At 39.9% G+C, this 21,554-nt stretch overlaps 4 protein-coding genes across 7 annotated transcripts; 1 reads left to right on the top strand and 3 right to left on the bottom strand.

Annotated features, from left to right (window-relative positions):
• Positions 1–707: 707 nt before the first annotated feature.
• Positions 708–4,953, bottom strand: armc10 (armadillo repeat containing 10). Its single transcript, XM_034215796.1, has 6 exons — positions 4,466–4,953; positions 3,857–4,002; positions 3,614–3,748; positions 3,340–3,516; positions 3,132–3,203; positions 708–2,966 (listed from the first exon to the last, which is right to left on the bottom strand). The coding sequence occupies exons 1-6, from the start codon at positions 4,722–4,724 to the stop codon at positions 2,715–2,717; spliced, it is 1,041 nt and encodes a 346-aa protein (XP_034071687.1). The 5' UTR covers positions 4,725–4,953; the 3' UTR covers positions 708–2,714.
• Positions 4,954–5,185: 232 nt separating this feature from the next.
• On the top strand, positions 5,186–21,457 carry fbxl13 (F-box and leucine-rich repeat protein 13). Of its 2 annotated transcripts, none has more exons than XM_034215788.1 (21): positions 5,186–5,745; positions 5,912–6,018; positions 6,702–6,798; positions 6,936–7,003; positions 11,437–11,591; positions 11,928–12,037; positions 12,131–12,229; positions 12,925–13,020; positions 13,123–13,258; positions 16,691–16,743; positions 17,047–17,147; positions 17,763–17,892; positions 18,342–18,440; positions 18,608–18,728; positions 18,830–18,992; positions 19,081–19,200; positions 19,294–19,417; positions 19,501–19,581; positions 19,899–20,033; positions 20,124–20,287; positions 20,366–21,457. In XM_034215788.1, exons 1-21 carry the CDS (start codon positions 5,662–5,664, stop codon positions 20,490–20,492), a joined length of 2,370 nt encoding a protein of 789 aa, XP_034071679.1. In that variant the 5' UTR covers positions 5,186–5,661; the 3' UTR covers positions 20,493–21,457. The 2 variants fall into 2 exon arrangements, with proteins under 2 accessions (XP_034071679.1, XP_034071680.1); XM_034215789.1 differs by having other exon boundaries at positions 5,709–5,745; positions 6,725–6,798.
• On the bottom strand, positions 6,715–10,779 carry LOC117545803. Of its 2 annotated transcripts, none has more exons than XM_034215791.1 (5): positions 10,483–10,779; positions 10,348–10,406; positions 8,011–10,273; positions 7,781–7,806; positions 6,715–6,773 (listed from the first exon to the last, which is right to left on the bottom strand). In XM_034215791.1, the coding sequence occupies exons 1-3, from the start codon at positions 10,497–10,499 to the stop codon at positions 8,022–8,024; spliced, it is 2,328 nt and encodes a 775-aa protein (XP_034071682.1). In that variant the 5' UTR covers positions 10,500–10,779; the 3' UTR covers positions 6,715–6,773; positions 7,781–7,806; positions 8,011–8,021. The 2 variants fall into 2 exon arrangements, with proteins under 2 accessions (XP_034071682.1, XP_034071681.1); XM_034215790.1 differs by lacking the exon at positions 6,715–6,773 and adding an exon at positions 6,910–7,067.
• On the bottom strand, positions 13,422–18,081 carry LOC117545804 (leucine-rich repeat-containing protein 17-like). Of its 2 annotated transcripts, none has more exons than XM_034215792.1 (7): positions 17,833–18,079; positions 16,201–16,360; positions 15,623–16,096; positions 15,291–15,508; positions 14,487–14,642; positions 13,875–14,016; positions 13,422–13,797 (listed from the first exon to the last, which is right to left on the bottom strand). In XM_034215792.1, the coding sequence occupies exons 2-7, from the start codon at positions 16,323–16,325 to the stop codon at positions 13,515–13,517; spliced, it is 1,398 nt and encodes a 465-aa protein (XP_034071683.1). In that variant the 5' UTR covers positions 16,326–16,360; positions 17,833–18,079; the 3' UTR covers positions 13,422–13,514. The 2 variants fall into 2 exon arrangements, with proteins under 2 accessions (XP_034071683.1, XP_034071685.1); XM_034215794.1 differs by having other exon boundaries at positions 13,515–13,797; positions 17,932–18,081.
• Positions 21,458–21,554: the final 97 nt, after the last annotated feature.

Here is a 21,554-nt window from a genome sequence, read left to right as displayed (position 1 = left end):
TAAAGGTAATACACCCTAAATCATTAAATTGGTAATTGAAACGATAGAAATCCGTCTAGAAGAAAACAACTTTAATATAAATATACAAGTTGGCTGATGAATGTAGGCTGTTCCACACATTTTACATATGAATGTCATTTAACTAATGGGGTGTACAACTCTTCAAGCCTATGCAACCCGTTGTAGCCTAAATCATATTAAAGGCTCTGCAAGGAACTTTCTAAAGTCTTAGAAAATAATTTTAAATTGAACTGAGAATTTTCTCAAAGGAAGCCTGAGCTACAAGTTGAGGTGTGGAGTTTGAAAGAAATGCTTTGAGCTTGTTTTTTAAGGAGCCAGGGAACAACTGGAATGCATCATGGAAAATGTAGGATGTAGGTGTAGCAGTTATTTACACTATTTTCTATTAAACAGTGAATAACATTTACTTTTTACATTTTCACGACTCCAGGAACAGCACTCTGAAAGAAATGAATACAGTTGTAAAGGAGACCAGAGAAAATACCGTTAAGGTAACCTGCTGGAAATTAAAGCTTGTACTACCTTCTCTACTTCATGGTAGGGTTCTTAGTATTCAAAGCAAAAAGGCAGACCCAATTGCACTGCCTACCAGCCAATAACAGCAGAGCTTGACACAAATTCAGTCATTGCTACTAGATTAATATTTTTAAGAAAACAACAGAAATAAGGATGTTGATATACAGATCTTGTCTTGTAGGGTATTTATTGCACCATTCAAACAAACACAACAAACATTTGTCATTTGATAGGCAAAAAGCTTCATTAAATAAATCTTATAATCTAGGTCACAAGTAAATCAGCCTCCTGCTGTTCTGGTAAACCATAGTGCCTGAGAGATTTTTAGGATTTGGGTTCAATAAGGTCAGTAAAATGTGCAGCATTTCATTACACCTAGACAGGCTCATATCATAAAATCCTTGCATTAAAAATCATATTCTGAGATAATCACATTTTTCATGCACTTTCTCTCTATACTACAAGAGAGCCGATGATCTAGCCTGTCACTTACTGTGAGTGCATACTTAACATTCTATCTCTTTTGTTATTCAATAACCATTGTGGAAAAATGTTTAAATATACTAATGGTTAGAAAACAAAGGAATTACTACTACAGGCTACTCTGTAAGAGGTCAACCCCTCCATTCATTTTCAAGCTGCATATCTGCACAATATGTGTGTTAGCTGAAACAATCACAGCACATCCTTTTCCCTTGCTACTTCCCCCCCGCTCCTCCCTGGGGTATTGCCGGCGTGTCTGAGAGATGCAACGCCACCAGTTACGTCCTGGTTTTTTCCCAGGAAGCTGAGGTTGGTGCCCCTTTGATGTCAAACTTTACTCACGTTGTATCCTTACCATTTACATTCAGTTTATTCATTTGTAATTACTGCCACAGATGTATAATATTTTCCATTTTATTAATATTATCCATTTATTATAACTTGCAGTATTTTGTGTCATTGAATCTCCCTTTTTCTTGCCTCCATGCATCTCTGTAATTTCTGTGCATATGACCATAAATAAGTTAATTATTGAAGGTGTCCCATCCACTTTGGTAGCTCTTCTTAATGTGGAGGTAAGGTTTCAGCTACAAGTTATTTCCAACAGACTGATTTTTGACTAGTCATGATGCACTGATTCTCAAATGAATTACATAAATCAAAGATTATTGAAGAACATGATCTTTAAATCCAACATGTTGATAAATGAGCCATTCTTGTCTCCAAGGCATGCTAAGGTGTACGGCTCTCCATCTACAGTAAGTGTCTCTCTGAGCCTCAGAGGGTGGTTTGGTCGAGCTGCGCAGGTCGTTCTGACACATTCTCTAGAAAATGTTTGGCAGTGGGTTATGGTTCCGAAATGTCACCTGGAATATGCCTTCAGAGAGTACATGACTTTTTCAGAAGGGAGGGCACTGTGGATCTTTGAAGGAAAACATTTTCTGGTCATGAGAATAAGCTGCAGGTGGCAGGAAAAGACAGTGAGAGGTTGTCTGTTTTACTTATATTGCATGAATGGTCTGCTCCTGCTCACTGGTTGCTCATCAATTCATTTTAGTGAAAGAAAGTGTATATATGGCTGGTGAGGTGTGATGGATAATTAACTTAATTGTGACGAAAATATTGATGTAGAGCAGGGGTTTTCAAAGTCTTACGCTTTTCGGCTCCTCACAAAATTCCTATGGGATCATGATTATGCTATTTCATGGCTATTTTGGCTCCAATTAAGATAAATCAGTCTAATATTGCCGTTTGACAAAACTTAAGACAAAAAATACACAATAGGTCTGTCCTATGGTATTTCTGACTCTGGTAAAGCAGAAAAAAACTCCCTGAAAACAAATGTATCTCGATACTATTGCTCCAACTAAATCACACACATGTAGGCTTCTCTATGAGATCCTCCTTTGATAACTTAAGTAATAATTACTTTAATAATGTTCCCTTCCCTTCAATTGAGCCTACCCTGAGGAGACCTGACTCCCACTTTGAAAACCTCTGATCTCTAGAGCATTGTAAATATAGATAGTGAAGAAGTGAAAGCTTAATATCAGCAGAAGGCCTCTCAGCCTATTTTATGAGACTATGTCAATAGATTTATAGTTGACATTGAAGGGTGAAGGGTTGATGGCTTTGGCAAATTGTGTGGAAGCATAAGCTGTGCATGGGTGGGTCAAGTGTGCAGAGAAGGAGGTCTATGTCAAGATGCGAGCCACCTGGGACTGCATCTCCACATCAGGGTGTGAGAGCAGCTGGACCAGTCTGCTGTGGAGCTGGGAAGACTCATCTAGCATGACCCGGAAGAGGCAGTCCTGCTTCCGCCTCAGTTCATCTGCCACCTGGGCTGAGGCCCTCCAGGCCTTTAAGTTCCCTGCGAACGTCAGCAATCGTAGAAGCACGGCAGAGGCTGTTCGTGCGTCAAACAGCAGCACAACAGAAGCTGGCGCCTACAGAGAAAAGCAGAAAAGACAAGTGCAAAATGAGGATTTATAAAAGAACTCTGCACCTTCCACAACAGTATGTCTACAGAAGAAAATAGATGATGCTACATTTCTATTGACCTCTTAATGCAGAACCATGATACATTATTTTTATATTTCCTTTACTCTTACCTGAGCTTGAACAATGTCATCAATCATATCTGGATTGGATGACAGATTTACAAGGACTTTCAAAGCCTGAACCTGGAAGGAAAATATTAGTAGATAAATCATACTGTATTCATAGCTTTTATCTGATTTCCAAGAGCTATTACAAAATAAAAAAATGGTATGAAAAATGTGAATAATATTATTCAGATGCAACTTTGAAGATACCAACCTGTAAAGTTTCCTTGCTCACAACAACTAGAGAGAGTAAAAGTGTAATTGATCCTTTTAGCAAGTGTTGATGTTTATCTGTGACTGAAAGGTTGGTCAGCAGCCTGAGAGCACCAAGCTGGAGCTCAGAGTTCACTGGAGACATCTCAATCAGCTCCAACACTTGTGGCACATAAACCTATGAGACACACAGGCATGGATATATTACCAGACTATCTTGTATGAAGCCTGATTCTGATTTCAGGATATTTGCAGTACAGTATATGGTGACATACCTTTATTTGTTCCTGGTTTTGGATGTTCATACATAGATTATTCAAAGCATTCAGAGTCTGCACTCTAACCTCTGGTGCAGGATCAGAGAGGAAACCAGCTATGATATGAATCCCTTCAAATTCCCGTAAAAGATTCTGGAGGATTAGAATAGAAGAAAATAAAAATAATAATACATAGTTGAAAAACTCCGTACTAAGCACACTTCAATTTTGTTTTTCTAAGATAGTAAACTCTTACTGTACCTGATTCACAGTAAAGGCAGCAGAATTTCCTAGCGTAAGTAGGATCCGACATCTGTCGGTTGTATTATTGCTGGTCTGCAGACATGACAGCAGCATTTTCAAGTGCTGTGGATCCAGGTTGCCAGGGGACTGGTGGGCGAGGTCACCTACAGTGGAACATTATTTTAAAAACATATATTGGTATTCAGAATCAAAATCCAGTAGATCTCAATGCATTCTTTCACTTACAAGGAACGTGCTTTGATGTATTAGTGCAAAAATATAAACCTATTAAGAGAAAATAAATTTAAAATAAAAGCAGATACAACAATCAATATATAAGAAACGTACATTATATATATATAATAAATATATACATTGTGTACAGGTATTTGTGTTAAAATGAAAGAGTTGTCAGCTGTCATATGTGTAACTCTTTGCACTGGAGGAGACTGAATACCACACAGTAGCTTTTCTTTAACAGTCAAAGGCTCAAATTTGAGATCATAGTTTGGGATATACTGGCAAGTATGTGTTTACAAACAGGACATAAGAGAAATAATTTAGATACACAATATGCTGGAGCAATCAGATATGTTAGTCAAAGCTTTAAGAGCCTCTGGCCCTTACCTGAAGCACTCCCCACAGGTCGGGGACAGACCACATCCAGTCCGGACACTCTGGCCAGCAGGCTGCCCGGCTGCAGGGTACCTTCACTGGGCTGACTGCTCCTCACACCAGCACTTTCATTGGCAGCACTTTTTTTGTTTCTCTTAAAACTCTCCCCGCTAATGAGTTTATATAAACCGTAGGAAGCTCCAGCGCCGGCAACTAAACCTAGAAACGCTTTCATGTTGCCGAGCCTGGGAGTAATGCTGCCATCGCCCATGCTGCTGCTGCGTCTTTAGCTAACGGTTAGCTAGCTAGCTAACGTGAAGCTACTGATGCTCAGTAACGTAACTAACCCGGTTCATCAGTAAGCTAGCGCTGAAGGCAACCCGTTGAAACCACAACAGAACCCAACCAAATTAATGACAGCTGCATTGTTCTGAAAGCTGGAGAAGTTTGCAGCCGAGCTACAGTTGTCAACAATGACCTGCTCTGTGGTTCCGGGCAGCTTGGGTTGCCATATTTGACTGACAAAAAGCAGTCCAGTCAGAGTTTAGAGTCGCCATCGATAACGGTAATGTTTTATCATTAGACAAAAAAAATAACACGGTTACAATCAGGACAAAGTGATGTATAGAGGTCATACATAAAATAAACGTATTTTGGATCAGATAACATTCCTAAACTACAAGTTAACACATTCATAATTATTGTATCATAGAGCTATGACGACATAAACATGTCAATAAGAATAACGCTTTGATTTAGTTGTGATATTGTTGCCAGAAATATCACATATTTGACCTAAATTGTTTAAAAACACACACTTAATTGAAAAGCATAAAAGTAGCCCAACCTGGCAACGCCTCGGCTCAGAGAGTGGCCGACCAAATCGTTCGCTGGGTGATTACTTTCTGGCTCTAAACAATCAATTAACTTTGCATTATATTATACACATCACGTAAAAAAAAAAATCACGTATGCAATGTGTTGGTTAAAACATAATGTGCGTTTCGCCGCTTATTTTGTCCACTTTGTCACTTTTACATCTTGCCGCAGCCCGAATGACATTAGTTGACCAACACCAATGTGACATTTTACTTTATTCGTAACCTGGCAACAACCAGGCCAAATCTTACAAACGCTAAATTGAACTGAGGTTAGTTAACATTTGTTAAGATACTCGATTATTCCTCTACAATTACTCTAAACGACAAATGTGTCAAAGACACACTATGGCTGGGGCAAACGCAAAGCCTGCTCTAAATGAGTGCGATCCAAAACACTGCCTGCCACATAAGGTAAGTCATCGTGCATACAAATGTATTAAGTAAAGATTGCTGCAGGTAATGTTACATATAACATGAGCTAGACTACTCTATGTATTTCACTATTATCATCACTTATGTTAACATTTTCAGAATATGAAAAGTAATTCGGATCTTTTTTCGGCTTCTTTGACAATAGGCCTTATTGACAGCTTCATGCCTGTCATGTCCCAATGACCCTATACAGTTCCTGAAAAACACTCTCACGGCCTTCCAGGGACATGACAGTCTTCAGGATGTTGACTGGTAGGTAGACCATCTTTCTTGTGACTTTCCTTGGGATGGACACTTGGGGGCTCACTTGCTCAACTTTTGTTTTACTTTTTGGAGTGATATTCATGGTAGGCTAAAAAATATGGAGGAGTAAGAATCAAGGTCCAGGACAAATACAATTATTCAATATCTGAGCCAAAATGTCTCAAAGAGGGAACGTTTATATAAAACTGGACAATAAATTAGTGTTTTTTTAATCAAATTGTGTTTCCTATTGCTTTGCGTTGTCCTATGTCGGTTACCTTGTCCAGTCTTTCCATTTACTCACATTAACACAATTTTAAGATACTTAACAGTTTTCTAAAGGTCACCATTAGACTTATTAACTTTCAAAAACCACACCCCTAAGGAAACTAGTCACCAGCATCCTCCGTTCTTATTACCAATCACATTTACAGGCATTGTACATGTTTTTGAACATTTTGGAAGGATAATCATATATTGTCTTTGTCAGCTTAGATTTCCATTTAGAGCATTTTCTTTGCAAACTTAAAGTGGTGGTCATTACAGGTTTTGCAAATAAAGAATAAAAGAAATTCAAATCTTGTGATAAATCACCAAATAGACCAACTTCTTCCAATAACAATCATTCAAAGATCCAAGTTTTTTGTTGGAGATAATCTGTTTTGTTGTTCAACTTTATTTCAATTGTTAAGGCACAAATTTGTCGCTGATGCAGAACAGCTCCCAGCAACAACCACTCTGACCGACAGGACTTCGGACTGTGCCTATATGGAGCCAGATGACATCATGGTACATTATGGTTCAGTATTGTTCATGCCACCAATTGTCAGATTGAGCACAGATTCATCACACACATTAAGACTCAAATTACAGTTTAATAGATTTAAGCGCTTGTATAATAACTGCTGATCTGTATGCCTCTCTAGATGTCCCTTTGCCTCTTCGAAAAGGCCTACTGCTGTTACAGGAACAATTTAACAAGCTCTTGCTTCAGGTATGCCTACAGTATTACAGTTGTGATCATCACATGGTGATGGGATTACTTTATCAAGGATTTCCTGAGGGAGAAGAAAGAGAAGTGCCATTAGACATAGGCTCCATCACCTCCATGGCCTGCTTACCACCCCCCGCACCAAACTGCGAACCTTCGGAGACAGAGCCTTCAGCGTGGCAGCCCCCACCCTCTGGAACGCTCTCCCTGCGGAGATCCGCAACATCCCCACGCTTGACGCCTTCAAAAAGGCCCTCAAGACCCATCTGTTCACCAAGGCCTTTGGCCCCTAATCTATTTGTTGTTTTTGTCTGACTGGTTGTCTGATTGCCTTTTTGTTTATTTATGTTTGTTTTGCCCTGTTCTTCCTTGTAAAGCGACCTTGGGTCCCATGAAAGGCACTATATAAATCTAAGCTATTATTATTATTATCACGAAGTAGAGTTAGTGTTCGTCATTAATTGATTTAAGTGCACCCTATAAAAACAAAATTAAGTTTCAGTTTAACAAAATTAAAGTTAAAATACAGGAATTGTTAACCATCCCCCTATAATGAGTTCTGAGAAATATCAAATTGCCGTTCATGAGTCAGTTTTTTATGCTCAAATACTGGCACTGACTATGCTTTTCATTTGTGACTGAAAAGAAAAACGACCAACTAAAACACTAAAGCTGCTGATTAGCTTACCCCGAGTGACAACAGCAAGATGAGGTAATAAACTTTTTCATGGCTTTCATTATCACAGCAGATGTTTGTAGAAGCATATACACTTGATTTACCTTGAAGATGAAGATGGCAGCAGATCCTAATGAAAAAAGAACAAACAATAATTCAGTTATGAGAGCATTAGGTATTGTTAATAGGAAGCTTTACAAAAGCTTCTTGTTCAAATTACATTTTAAAGTTTCAAACTGATACATCAGAATGTAGGTCAAAGCTTTCACTTCTAATTAATCATAAGTACAACATTCATATATTTACAAGCAACGTTTTAAAAATGTTTCCATACCATGTTGTGCTTCACTTGAAGAGTTTCAATCCTTCTTTATTGTTCTTCAAATCCTTTACATTGCGATAAACATTGTTCTTGTATTCATCCACCTGATATGGTGAATAATGGGTCTTTGATAGAGATAGTCTCTTCCTTTTGTAATCATTTCTGGACTTGTGAACATATGCCTTTACAAATGGTGGTGACCTGTTTGGGCCCATTTGAGAAGGAAGCCTTTTGTTGTGTCCACCATTCCTCCAAAATATATCACTGAAAGTAGAATCAGAAACCTTGGATGCAGACAGTGGTTTAAGATGCAGGTTGGCCACAATACGAGGCTCTTTATTCACATTGGCTGGAGTCTGTTGTTCTTTGTTTGGTTTTATGGAGGTCTGCAGAGCTTTGTTTGCAGAAAGACCTCGTCGTAGTGGGTTAGAATATAAGCCCTGGGGGTTTCTGACACCATGTATATCATTGCCAAAAAATCTTGAATAGGCCTTCTCTGAAGCTGAGGTCGGAGCCAAGTTAGTAAGAGAGTTCAAATGCACATCATCTCTGGCCCAGGATGAGATCCCACTCTGAGTTGAATCTAAGCCACTAGAAATGGGAATAATTATGGTATTGTCAGCCATTCGTTTTGGTCCCTGAGTGCCAGCGGCTTGATTTAGCTGGGAGAGGTTTGATTTCTCCCCGTCTTTTGCAGTCAGGTTGAAAGGAGGGCTAACATCGACTGTCTGGTCTCTGAGATAGCCACCATGTCCACTTGAGTCTTGAAGCAAGCTGAAAGGTTTCCTAGTAAACAGTCGGTAGAATCTGACTGGCTGCTTTTTGTTGAAAGCTTGAGGCTGAGCATCATGTGGGCTACTTGTTTGAACTCCTACATGACCGCTACTTGTCTTTGGCAAGATGTTATCAGAGCTTGAAGAAACAGAACCAGAAGATACAAGCAGGTGGGAGGTGGGAGAGTGGTTTATAGCCTTTGATTGCTTGTTTTCAGTGGGTTGATAAGCCTCCAATGGTTGGGCTGGGCTTTCCCTATGTTTTGGTAACTGATATGGGATGTAGTATTGACCTTTCGGTGGATTGACATGTACACTTTTTGCATAGGAATTCAAAGATCTGGGCATTGGTGCAGACAGGTCATTGGCTGAGTTCACTCTGCCTAGCTCCTCACTTTGGAAATCTTCACCAAGTTCAAAGCCACCAGTGTGAGATGTATATTTTGGTTGTTGGATAACCTTAGAGGTTAAAGGCTTTATATTGGATCTCTGGCTTGAGTAGTAGCTTAAATCTTGAGATGGGCTGTATGGAAGGCTGACAGGGGGGGCCGTCACATAGCCATCAAAATACAAATCATCTCCATAGTATGAGCCAGAAGGTATTTGTTCAGGGAGATTGAAGTTTTTTGACTGGAAGTCTTCATTTTGCTTATAAGAAGCACTTGTAAAAATATCAGGGTTTTCCCCAAAACTATCAAAACTACCGTAATTACCTGAAACATGCTCTGGGTGGCGTGGGTAGAGAGCAGACCCTGGGCCAGAGTCTTGGTTGTCATAAACACTGGAATAAGTGAGTCTTTCAGTGGAGTTGTCAGGATCTGGGACAGAGGAATTTTCACCTGGCATTTGGTAATTGGCGCCATTTTCACTTTGTTCAAACGCTGTATTCATAGCTTCACTCCAAACTTCATTTTCACTGGCGTCATCATGGGCGGTTACTTCTTTTGTATAATTAGACCTATAGCCCATGTCCGTCTCCCCCTTTATATTTTGAGCATTAGCAGCCATCTCATTTTTCAAAGTTTCCCGTGCAGTTTGAAAATGTGGACCAAAGGCACCTCCTGGAATCAAAAATGAACTCTTCAGTTTTTCTATAAACCGTTTGAAATCTTTGACTGTCTGAAAACTAGTCCCCTCCATAGGTTTCGCTTGTGTGTGCTCATCAACTAAAAGGCCAAAGGGGTGTTGATTACCAGCTCCTTTATGCTCATATTTCTGCACTGAGGGGGCAGGGACATGTTCTGAGTCTGGGTTGTTTTGTACCACGTCTTCACTGAGGCCAGTAACAGAGCTAAAATCCTCATGGTTCTCTGGTTCTCCTTGAAGGGAAATAAAGCTGTGGCGTCTCAGAGCTTGCATTTCATCCCTTGGACTGACAGATTCTTGGTTGGTGAATAAAGGTTCTCCAGAATCAAACATGTTTGAAGTTTGTGTGCGAGGCCCACTTTCATCGCTACCGAAGTCATCACTATCGAGAGAGTAGCCATGTGCAGTATTGTAACCTATCAGGGAATAAACAGACATTACAATAAATTCATTTTGTTGAACATGTTGAGGAATAATACAGAAATCTTACCTTTTTGAGTAGTAAAGCCAATGCAGTCCCAAAACAACAGAGAGCAAAGCCAAGACACCCTGAATAACAATAAGGTTTTTTTAAAAGAGTAACACAGGCCAATTTTAGCCAAATATACACTTGTGTTTTATTTACCCAAATGGAAGAGCCATGGTAGAAAATTCAACTCCAGCAGTCACTCTCAGCAGACACAACAGCAGACGGTTGATTAAAACTACCAGCCCAGAAAACAATCAACCATACTCCCTTTTTTTTCTCTCCTCAAGGTTTGAAAGCCATGAACCATAAGAAAAGTGCAGGTGAGGATAGTAAAACCTTTCTGAGTCTGCTACTCTGATGCAATTAGGTGATTGAAGACAGCTGGTGCTGTGTTACAACCTAATTAGACCAGCACAGGTGGAGCATTTATTCAGAGAGCTGAGTGGTGATGGCTGAAATATCACTCAGCTATCCAGAAATAGCTCTAAAACATCAGTTGCCTTCCTCTAAATGTCCTTTGTGAATCCATAATTCTTTAGTATATATTTATAAATGGTATGACTGATAGGACGACATCTCAAAAAAGACTCAGATATCACTCTATAAAGAAATGTGACCCATGCAAATTAAAGTATTTTCTGGATCATTGCTAACACAGTTCATGAAGATATTATATTTCACAGTTTAATAATAATAATAATAAATAATCCTTATATTTATTATAGCGCTTTATCAATGACTCTCAAAGCGCTTTACAAATACACATTACACATACAGATCAAACATACATGTAATGGTCATCTGCTGTGGACAATACCCACAGGAGCAAATTCGGGTGAAGTGTCTTGCCCAAGGACACAACGGCCTGACGCACCTGTCTATTGTCAGTGCATACTTCTACAACATTGACCTTTTATCCAGTCAATAACTCTGCCCTGTCTAAATGTCCCAACCAGCTTCAGTTGATATCATCATTAGAAAACACCAATACAACAGTATTATTTCATTGTTACTGACTCCTGTGCCGTTGGGTTAATACAGGTTTCTGTCAGTCTGCCTGCTTACCTTTCCACTGAATTAATGATGAGCTGTGTTTGATGTTTGGGACAGGAAGTGGAAGAGGTTCGCTGCCCAGAGTAAGAGAGATATTGCGGAGCTGGCTTTGAAGATGGACCTGGAAAAGAAGCATCATGAAAGAAACTGCCAGCTGGTTGCATTTGCTAAATGGTTAAACTGGGTCAAATTACGCAAGAAGACACAGGCCGGTAAGTGCTTACTCAAATATTCTGTACTCCTGATGAATTTTGACTGTTTTTGGAAGCTAACTTGAATACAATGCCAGAACGTACATACACTGTGGTTAAGGAATCTGTCCAAACTGAATGTCCTGACACATTTCTTCCCGACTACACTCACTCCTGTGACTAATTTTGTCCCTTTCACATTTCACTCTTGAGACTTGGCCACATTTTTCTGGGCTTTATTTGTCTTAGGATTCAGTAGAATCCAACTTTGTGATCAATGATAATAATATTTTTGCCATGATTTAGCCCACATGCAAAGTGTTCTGTGCGAAACTGATGAACATCTTTTCTAATTAGTTGCCTCGGAAAAACTTGAGAGTCTTGTCAACGCTGGTCGTCTTAAGCGCATCATAGCTGCATGGCGTAATGTTTTAAAGGACCCAAAGAGGACAAAAGAGTACTCTAAGGTAATCGTTTATTTATAATTGTATTTATTTTTGAAATATACAAATTCTCATTCTTATCATTTCTTATTTTAATGGTTTGTTTGGATCTTGCAGAGGTTGCAAATGGGATTTATAGAAATTGGCAACAAAGTCAACCAGACCGAGGAAGGATGTGACATACTCTCCATGCTCCCTAGCAACCTCTCACTGAAGGTAGTTCCTCTTAAACTACATTAAGGTCCCACACAGAGAAATTATAGCTGTGGAATTAAATGTGAAGCAGCTCAGTGATGAGATCATACGGGTTACATAAGACTTTAAGTAAACTTCTCTGTCAACATTCCTCCAGTCTCTTAGAGGCCAGGTTGTATAATATCAACTAAGATCATTGGGATCAAGTATATCTATTACCAGAGAAAGAGTTTTGTTTCTTGAACAACTGTTATCTCTGTTATGGTCTTTGCCAATTCAATTTTTGTTTGTATGATATTATTACAGAAGTATTTTAATACCAGTGTTGTAGCTGTACCAGCTGTAAACATATTTTGACTCTCCTTGCACTGACAGACATATTCCCTGTTGTTTTTGGATTCACATTTGCTGGCAAAGGCAGGGCAGATTTGGCTTTGTTTGCTCTGGTGTTTCTGTCCAACACCTCCTGATAAATGGTGCTTCAACATGACTATGTTTGGAGAAAGAAAGAGGCTGCTTGTATACTTACACACTGGTTCTCTAAGTGGCAGAGGAGAATCTTGTCTTTCTAATTTAGGTGCTTAACTGTCCTCTTGACATTGCACAAACATTTCCAACATGACAACTGGTCTCTAAGATATTGGTACACATAACAGAGAATCTACACGTGTACACCTTTCCAAACGATCAAACGTCATGTGATTTCTTTTCTGCAGATCTTTCGATATTTAGAGTTGCGAGACTGGCTAAATTGTGCTGAGGTGTGTTCCACATGGAGAGCTATCATCCAGTCAGGCACATTGTGGAGTCAGGTCTGTACTAGGAGGATGCATCTTTAATCAATTTCATAGTAAAGTTTGAAGTTATACTTGAAACAGGATTATAAATGTTCCTTAATTTTGTATCCCTATTAGATCAACTTCTCTGTGGAGAAGGACTGGATAACAGAGGGTAAGATGAAGCAGATTCTGCAGAACTACCGTCCATTTGTGATCCATCTCAACCTGCGTGGCTGCACAACTCTAAAGGGGCCAAGCCTGAAATGCATCAGTGAGTATTGCACATTCAATTACTAGATTTTCATTTTGTGTTTCATCTGCAATACCCATATTCCATCATACAGATCATGTCCTTTTGATAATAATTATGAGTAGAACAACCAATAAGTTAATAACATTTTTATACTTTGATTAAAAGGAAAGTAGGATCTCCATCTGATACAGACAGTTTAATAATAATGAAAGGAATCGAAAGAAGGGAAACTAAATAGCATTTGCAAAAGGTTGTTGGTCATATTTCACTGGATTCAGGACAGCCTGATGATTTTGTATTTCTGTGGTGTTCTCAAGTGGCTGGGCTCCAGCTCCTCCTCCAGCTCTCCCTGCACTTCCATTGCTGTGTTCCAGAGTTCAGGGTCTGTTTGGTCTGGATCTGTTCTGCTGTGCTGTCTGTCCTTTGGACACGCTCTGTTGTATGAACGCACATACTCTGCTACACTCTCCCCTGTATGTTCAGGAGGGGAGCGACACAGCATGCCCGAGTACCTGACCCCTGGGTGAAGGCGCAGCCAGTACATCATGTAGTGGATGCTGAAAAAAAATCCAGTCATTTATTATTTGCATTTGTCTAAAGTAAATAAAGGAAGCATTTGCACTGAAGAACCCACCTGTAGTCACACACCCAGGGGTTTCCTCCCAGTTTTAGCTGTAACAGGAAGTAAAGGTCTTCAAGAACCCCGTACTGGACAGAATGCAGGCTGTTGTCGGACAGGTCCAGCTCACGAAGGTGCAGCAGCCCAGAGAGGGAGCCTGGGAGAGAGAAAAGAGAGATTGATTACTTCTCTCTTCTCTTTGTATAGTTATATTTAGACAGACCTGTTGTTGCTGTTTATTGTTTACAGAGAAAAGCTAGTAGTGAAATCAAACTCTGGAAGGAATGCGTTGGTTGGTGTTCAGTTTGTGTCTGAATCACTTAAGCAGAGTGTCCACATTATGTGCATAACCCTCTCAGCTTTCCCCACTATAAATAAAGTCTGTAAATAAATAACTGTATACACAAAGATGGCATAGTTCCCAGTGTCTTAAAAGAAACAGGAGTCGGCAGCAGTTGTTTAACATGCTCTCAAACTTTGGCCTACCATATGATATCCATTAGCCAAATAAAAAAAAAATGGGGTAGGTTTTCATTCTGGATGTTACTGGAAATATGAAGCACATACTGTAATATGTACTGGTTATGATGAATAGGTACTGGTATGATGTAATCATAGCTCACATACCTGTGTCAATGTGCTCCATATTGTTATGACTTATGTTGAGGCTTCTTAGGCTCCTGGCTCCTTGGAAAGCTCTGGCTTTGAGATGACGGATTGAATTATGGGACATATCTATATGAACAACATCTTCTGGAATACCTGTAGGCACCTCAGTTAGACCTAAAAACAAAACAGACGGGGTTAATGAGGGAAGGATTGCTCCAATATATTTCATTATTTTACCTCTTGAAACAAAATATAAAATGTCTTCATTCATATGGTCAGTATCTTTTTTTATTGATTACAATGAGGGATTTTTCACCTTTACCATTCAAATGTGCCAAACCTTAGATTGCACAAAGAAATAGACAGACTTATGCTCTATCATTAATCTAAATCCAGGCTTTCTGCCAATACGAGGCAGATAGTTGTAACACTTATTATTCTTAGGTTCATTTTAAATGCTTTAGCAGGTTATGCAATGGACTTATTCTGATGTCTTTGTTTAGGTAATTATTTCCAAGTTGCTCATAATGTGACATGTGAATCTAAAGTAAAATCAGTCACAGGTTAAGGACCCAAGCAACTTAATGCTGAATAGAAAACAGCCGCCAAACCAGATGTGTCTCCTCCTGCTCTTCTCTTTTGAGAAGTGGACGTTTTTTCATTCTACTCATGCAGCAAGAATATTAACCATGAACATACGAGCTCCATGACATGATGCCTTAGAGGTATTTTTCCCTGTTGCATCAGAAACATATGTGCTGAGGCTCAGGGTAAGGTTCAGTTTATGAGACATGTAAAGGAAAAAACTGTTTGTGAACTTGCCTCGCTTGCTGCAGTCCATCCGTACTTGTGGGAATAGGTAGGTGTGGCAAGATGTGGTGGCATCCGGTTTAGTGCGAATTGGAATAGGTTGTACGGGGTTTGTGGAATATATTTGGTCGCCCTGTGGTTTGCCTGTTGGGTCTGTCTTCTCCTTACAGAGAAACTCTGGGTTGATCTGCCTCAACTTCATGCCTTTCAGTCTGGAGGGCTCTGCACACCTAGAAGAGATCATGATGAAATCCAAAGTTATATATGGAGGCTCTGTGTTATTATTAGAATCAGTAATGACTTGTTTATCTGTGAACAAAAAAAAATATATTGGTGGAAATCACCTGGCATGATTTCCTAGATTACGGTTGCTTGGGACCTGAAGGGTGCGGATGAGACTTTCCATCGGGCAGACACAGTTCCAGGGATTGTCATGTAGACGTAGATAGTGTAGGTTCGGCATGGAGATGAGGGCCTCTTCGCTCAGTGTCCCCAGGCGGTTGTGCTGCAGCAGCAGGGTTTTAAGGCGTGTCAGACCCTCGAAGGCCCCTTCAGCCACCAAAGAGATGTGATTCTGCTGCAGGTCCAGACTGGTTAGGCTCTCAAATCCCAAGAAAGCTCCGTCACGAAGGATTTTGATCCGGTTGCCTGCGAGAAGGAGGTGGTTTGGTTGTTTGGACCACTGTGAGGCGGGGATGGAGCTGAGGCCTCGGTCCTGGCAGTCTACAAAGAAGTCTCCAGATTCTGTCAACTCTGAGCACTGAGGTGCAGAAATCCTGGAGGGGCCCGATCTGCTGTGACGCCCAACACCTCTCACCCTGACAAAGTGAATTCATGGCTTATCACAGTGTTCACATGCTCATTAGAGGAGGGGGATATTTGCATTGAATAAATTAGGCCCAACACATGAGTGGATCCATACCTGTTCCGTGTGAGTTTGTGCCTTGCTCCTTTGAGGCCTCTGCCCTTCCCCGGTCTTTTCATCTCGGCGTACGGGAGCAGGAGGAGGAAAAGGGAGGCTAACAGGAGAGAGGAGGTCACATGCATGCTCTCTGCAGGGATTGTCTTTTCAGAAAGAAGAGCTGCAGAAAAGTAGGATTTAGGGGTAAAAGTTTGATGAATGCGAACTTGGAAACAGAAGCAAATGGTCAAAGTGGACAGGGTCATTGTTTATGGGAAACAGCTGCTGCTTTCTGAGGAAGAAGTGAGCAGCTGCACACATTATGTAAAAGATAGGAGCCGTCCAGGAATGTATACACAGCTCGTAAGAAGGCAGAGTACCATAAGACTTCATGTTGTTCTCTATACTGTCTTAAATTAACCAATTCTATCACAACTTAAATTTAATAATTATTGCAGACTACAACATAGTAGTTTGAACAGACATTTCTCTGCTTTGTTTATTTTCATAGGTGAATGCAGAAATGTCCAAGACCTCAATCTGTCAGAGTGTTTTAATGTTACCGTAAGTAAAACAGGTTCACGAGAATGTATAGATCATCATTTTCTAATGAAATATTTAACTTTATTCAAGATTACTACATTGTATAAAGTGATTAATATTGATTAAGACTCTTTGTTAAGTCAAGTAGAATATTGATTTAATTCTAATTATTGACATAAAATGGATTTAATGAAAGCCACATTTTTGGTAATGCTTTGTTGATTGTGACATTGCACTGTGCCATGGACTTACGTTCAAGTATCAAGATAAGTATCAGATACATTTATGAGAGAACTTGAGGTAACATTTAAATCTCTTTCACAGGATGTGATGGTTCAGAGAATTGTCGAGGGCTGTCCCTGTCTGCTCTACTTGAACCTTTCTTGCACATTAATAACAAACAAAACTCTAAGAGAACTGTCCAGGTAAACCTCCAGTAATTATGAAAAAAATGTTAAGATTTGTGCATGAAACAGTGGTACAGCTCACTTGCATATCAAAAGTAAAGTCTCCCATTATGATCCTCCTTTCTGGCCTCCTGCCCTTTGGTTCCCAGAATTATCTCCATTTTTGTTTGTCCAATGTGCTGCAGGCTTGTATTTCACGTCTAAGAGCAGCTTGGCCAACTTAATGATTAAGATAACAGAGGAAGCAATCATAACAAAACGTTTAGACTATGTAATTACATTGACGATAGATTCAAAGGTTCAACCTATTTGAGTCCTTAGCTCTTTCCCTTATGGGTAGTAACACAATGCAAAATGCTTTGAAAATATTGTATTAAAAAAAGACAATATTTAAAGATATATTATTTTAATTAAAAAAGTGATAACACTTGAAAGTAAGTATTTAACTTTATACATTTTGTTTAAAAAAAACATTACAAAAACCAACTACTATCTACAAAAGTATAAAGGGACCAGTCAACCTCAAAAATCTAAAATACAAATGTTCTTCCTCTTAGCTCATGTCCATAATGCATGCTACCTTTTTGATCAATATTTTAAATATAAACTGATCTAACCATTGATCTTAAACAGGAACTGTCTAAACCTTCAATACCTGAGCCTGGCCTACTGCTACAGATTCACAGATGAAGGGTTTCTGTACCTGGCCACAGAGAAGGGCTGCCACAATCTCATCCACCTCAACCTGTCCGGCTGCACTCAGGTCAGTCGGTATCCTCCTTGGTTTGGTATTTAGTCTCACCTTTCAGTTCAAAGTAGACAGGGTGTAGAGGAGGTTCAGTCCACCTCTTAATAAATCCAGTCACTCTCTGTCTCCACGTGTCTCTGCTTGTTTCTGGCTGTTCTCTGGTGACTGTTTGCACTCAGAGCAAATGAACACAGATCTGGAGGAGAGGGAGAGTGGAAGGCAGCTATGGCCAAGAGGAGGGTTGGACTTAATCAACTCTGGCCCACCCACTCACCATGTGCACTCGCATAACACACACACACACAGCAACATAAAACACACTTATCCTCTGGGAGTGTGCTTTAGTTTGGTTCCAGATGTTTTACTTTCTGGGGCCCTGAAAATGTGAGCAGCCATGAAAACTGCGTCCAGAAGAATGATTCAGATTCACATGTCTACACATATTTTCCTCTCTATCCTCACAGATGACTGTAAATGGGTTCAGATACATTTCAGCCGGATGCCCTTCACTCAAAGAGATTGTTGTCAATGACATGCCCACTCTGTCAGATAGCTGTGTATTGGTACGTTTTTTAATGACATCCCAGCTCTTGAATGTTCAACGAAGACAAAAAATAAGTAATAAATCACAAAAGAATTAGCCTTGTCAAATCAATACATATTTTTTGTGTACACACCCTAACCCCTGACAGCAGAAACAGAAGATTTCAGTTTAACTCTTTCCAAACAGGCTCTCACTTCGAGATGTCACTGTCTATCGGCCATTTCGCTGCTGGATGCTCCCCATCTCTCCGACATTGCGTTAGAAGCCATCGCTGCAGTCGCTAAGCTGAGGACTTTCAGGACAGAGGGTGAGATCTTTTTGCGTTGTGCAACATTCATTTTCAAAAACGCATGAAAGGGAATTCTCTTGTTTTTATTCTGTCTGTTTTTCAACCCCTGTGCTCTTTAGGTAACAACCAACTAACAGACAACAGCTGGAAGGCTTTGTGCAGCAGCTCTCAAGGCCTCCGCAGACTCCACGCTGCAGAATGCTCCAGAATGACTGACGCCAGCCTCAAATCTGTGGCCAGCCTCAAGAACCTGCACCACCTGGACATCTCACTTTGTAGCAAGTGGGTCTGGTTGTGTCTTCTGTAGTTTTAGATCATGAGCTTTCTTATGAAGTTGCATGATGTAATGGGTTTACTGCTTGTATTACAGGGTGAGTGATACTGGGATACAGTATCTGACAGAAGGCTCTTCATCCACCAAACTGAGAGAGCTGAATGTCAGTTACTGCTGTCACATCACTGACATATCTGTCATGATGATTGCACAAAGGTATACAGTATGAATTCACACATTCACAGATCTCATTGTGTTTTGTTAAAATATTGTCACGCAGCAGCTTTTGTTGTGTCTTGTGTGCACAAGGTTGTGTAAACTGTACCATCTCAACTTGAGTTATTGTAAGAGTCTGACTGATATGAGTCTGGAGTGGCTGAGTGGAAGCTCTGTCTGCTCTCTTGATATCAGCGGTTGCAACATCCAGGATCAGGTATTGTTATTTACCCTCACAAATTCTTGGAGAAAAAAAAGATAACCGTTGGTTAGTCTGTTACTCTGTTTTTGTATTTTCAGGGCCTGGCAGCTCTTGAAGGAATTCGCTTGAAGAAGTTAAATGTTGCCCAGTGCGTCTATATCACCGATATTGGCATAGAGGTACACATTTAGCCAGGATTTCAACACGTGGCCAGATGTGGCATTTTTATAGAACAGTTAACAGCTTATTATGGGCTTAAGTTTACGTCCTGTGTCTAATATCAACAAATGAAAGGGAAATAAACGTGTGCCGCTGTTTCCCGGAAAAATATGTCCTGAAAACTTGAATGATTTTCACAGTTGTTGTTTCACTTACTGACCAGTAACATATGTGAACAGAGGAAGGCATGTATGTCTCTCGTAAACATTGGTCCTCTGCACTCTTCATATTTCATCTCACATTTTACTCTCGTCTGCTTTGATCCTCACGAGGGCAGAAGCTGTGCAAGAACGTGAGAGATCTGGAACATGTTGATGTGTCTCACTGTGTAGCTCTGTCAGACCCGGCCATCAGAGCCATTTCATTTTACTGCAGAAGTCTAGTCACGCTGCGGATGTCGGGGTGTGCGAAGGTAAACCCCCCCCACAAACACACTCCTCTAAAGCCTTTTTTGTTAATTTCATATAATAAAATGTTTCTATTTTCTCCTGTCCTGCCTCAGATGACAGATTTGGCAGTGCAGTATCTGACAAGTGGATCTCAGTACCTGCGAGAACTTGATGTGAGTGGCTGCGTTCTTCTCACGGATCGCAGTCTCCGACACATAGAGAGGATCTGTCCTCCACTCTGCTCCATCACTATGGCCTGCTGCAGCAGCATCTCAAAGTAAGACACAGTTTAGAAAAAACACTGCAAATAGTCCTGCACGAGAGTCTTTAATGAACATAGCCTCTGTTCCTCTAGGGTGGCCGCCCTAAAGCTTCAGCCACGTGTAAAGCACTGGGAGCACAGCAATGATGACCCTCCATGGTTTGGATACAACATTGCCGAAAAAAGTACATCCAATCACAAGACCTATCAAGACAGATGACACCTGGGAACAGGTGGAACAGCACTCAGTGATGACACAAGCAGCAAGTACAGAGAGATAAACAGATCTACTGTAATTGAAGAATTAGAGCCCACAGCAATCACAGCCACCATCCTTTTTGGGACATTATTTCAAACCTATTAAGAGCATCTAAACTAAGTATTTTATGAAACCCATAAGATAATCCACTCTAAGGTTCTTTCTTGGCCAATTAACCTTCTACCGAGTTTCATGAAAATTGGACCAGCACCAAACCAAAAACATAACCTCGCTGGCAGAGGTAAAATTACAAATATACTGGTCAAAAATCTATAAAAAACATTCCTGTCTGGATTGACCGATGCACAGTTTCAATGCTGCATTGACACTTTGTATTTTTTCGTCAGATGTTGACAGGGGAAAGTCCTGTGCTCTCTTAGTTTGATGCACTAGAACCCTTCTTGCTACAGTTTTGGATCCTTTAGTATTCCAGTTCCCTGTAATTATATTGTTTTTACCTCTATAATGTGGTATATTTTCATTTATACAAAAATCACAACTGTGTACCACTCCACATTCTAAAAGAAGTTAGTGGATGTTGTTCAAAGCAAAAATATTTTAGTTTTGGTTCAGATATATTTCTTAGATGGTCTTACTCAGTGAGAAACTGGCTTTGTTTTAACAAAAATCAGGATTGAGAACAAATTAGTTTTAAAATTACATGTATACAATTTATGCTGAACATCAATTTAACCATCATTAGATGATTTAGTAAGGGTGACAGCAACAACACAAACCACTGTGTGGATGCAAAAGTTGTCTGGGCATCATGTCTAATTATTTAAGAAATGTTGAAAGTCAGATTTGAAAGCTTGTGATATTTTTTAATTTCTACATTTTGTGATTACTGTCTGTCCATGCAGTGGACCAAGTGTCTCTCCCTTATATAGAAACATTGTTCATTTATACTTAATAAAATATGGCACTCTTCATTATACAGTTTGGTTTATTATTGTTTTATATAACACATACCTTCTATGTTTCAGAAGGTATGTGTGGATTTGCGTGATACTGGACCCTAAT

The sequence above is a fragment of the Gymnodraco acuticeps genome, unplaced genomic scaffold, assembly GCF_902827175.1.
Source record: "Gymnodraco acuticeps unplaced genomic scaffold, fGymAcu1.1, whole genome shotgun sequence".
Taxonomy (NCBI): Eukaryota; Metazoa; Chordata; class Actinopteri; order Perciformes; family Bathydraconidae; genus Gymnodraco; species Gymnodraco acuticeps.
This window is presented reverse-complemented; position numbering and strand designations above follow the sequence as displayed.

Coding starts and splice junctions, on each gene's coding strand:
- armc10 (XM_034215796.1), bottom strand. CDS start 4,724: ATGGGCGATGGCAGCATTACTCCCAGGCTCGGCAACATGAAAGCGTTT. Junction 3,517..3,613: donor AAAACCAGGAACAAATAAAG/GTATGTCACCAT, acceptor TGTGTCTCATAG/GTTTATGTGCCACAAGTGTT. Junction 2,967..3,131: donor ATGACATTGTTCAAGCTCAG/GTAAGAGTAAAG, acceptor TTTTCTCTGTAG/GCGCCAGCTTCTGTTGTGCT.
- LOC117545803 (XM_034215791.1), bottom strand. Junction 10,274..10,347: donor TGGCTTTACTACTCAAAAAG/GTAAGATTTCTG, acceptor ATTCCCTGATAG/GTTACAATACTGCACATGGC.
- fbxl13 (XM_034215788.1), top strand. CDS start 5,662: ATGTGTCAAAGACACACTATGGCTGGGGCAAACGCAAAGCCTGCTCTA. Junction 6,799..6,935: donor TGGAGCCAGATGACATCATG/GTACATTATGGT, acceptor ATGCCTCTCTAG/ATGTCCCTTTGCCTCTTCGA. Junction 17,893..18,341: donor ACCTGTCCGGCTGCACTCAG/GTCAGTCGGTAT, acceptor CTATCCTCACAG/ATGACTGTAAATGGGTTCAG.
- LOC117545804 (XM_034215794.1), bottom strand. CDS start 16,325: ATGCATGTGACCTCCTCTCTCCTGTTAGCCTCCCTTTTCCTCCTCCTG. Junction 14,017..14,486: donor TATGGAGCACATTGACACAG/GTATGTGAGCTA, acceptor TCTCTCTCCCAG/GCTCCCTCTCTGGGCTGCTG. Junction 13,798..13,874: donor CCCTGGGTGTGTGACTACAG/GTGGGTTCTTCA, acceptor ATTTTTTTTCAG/CATCCACTACATGATGTACT.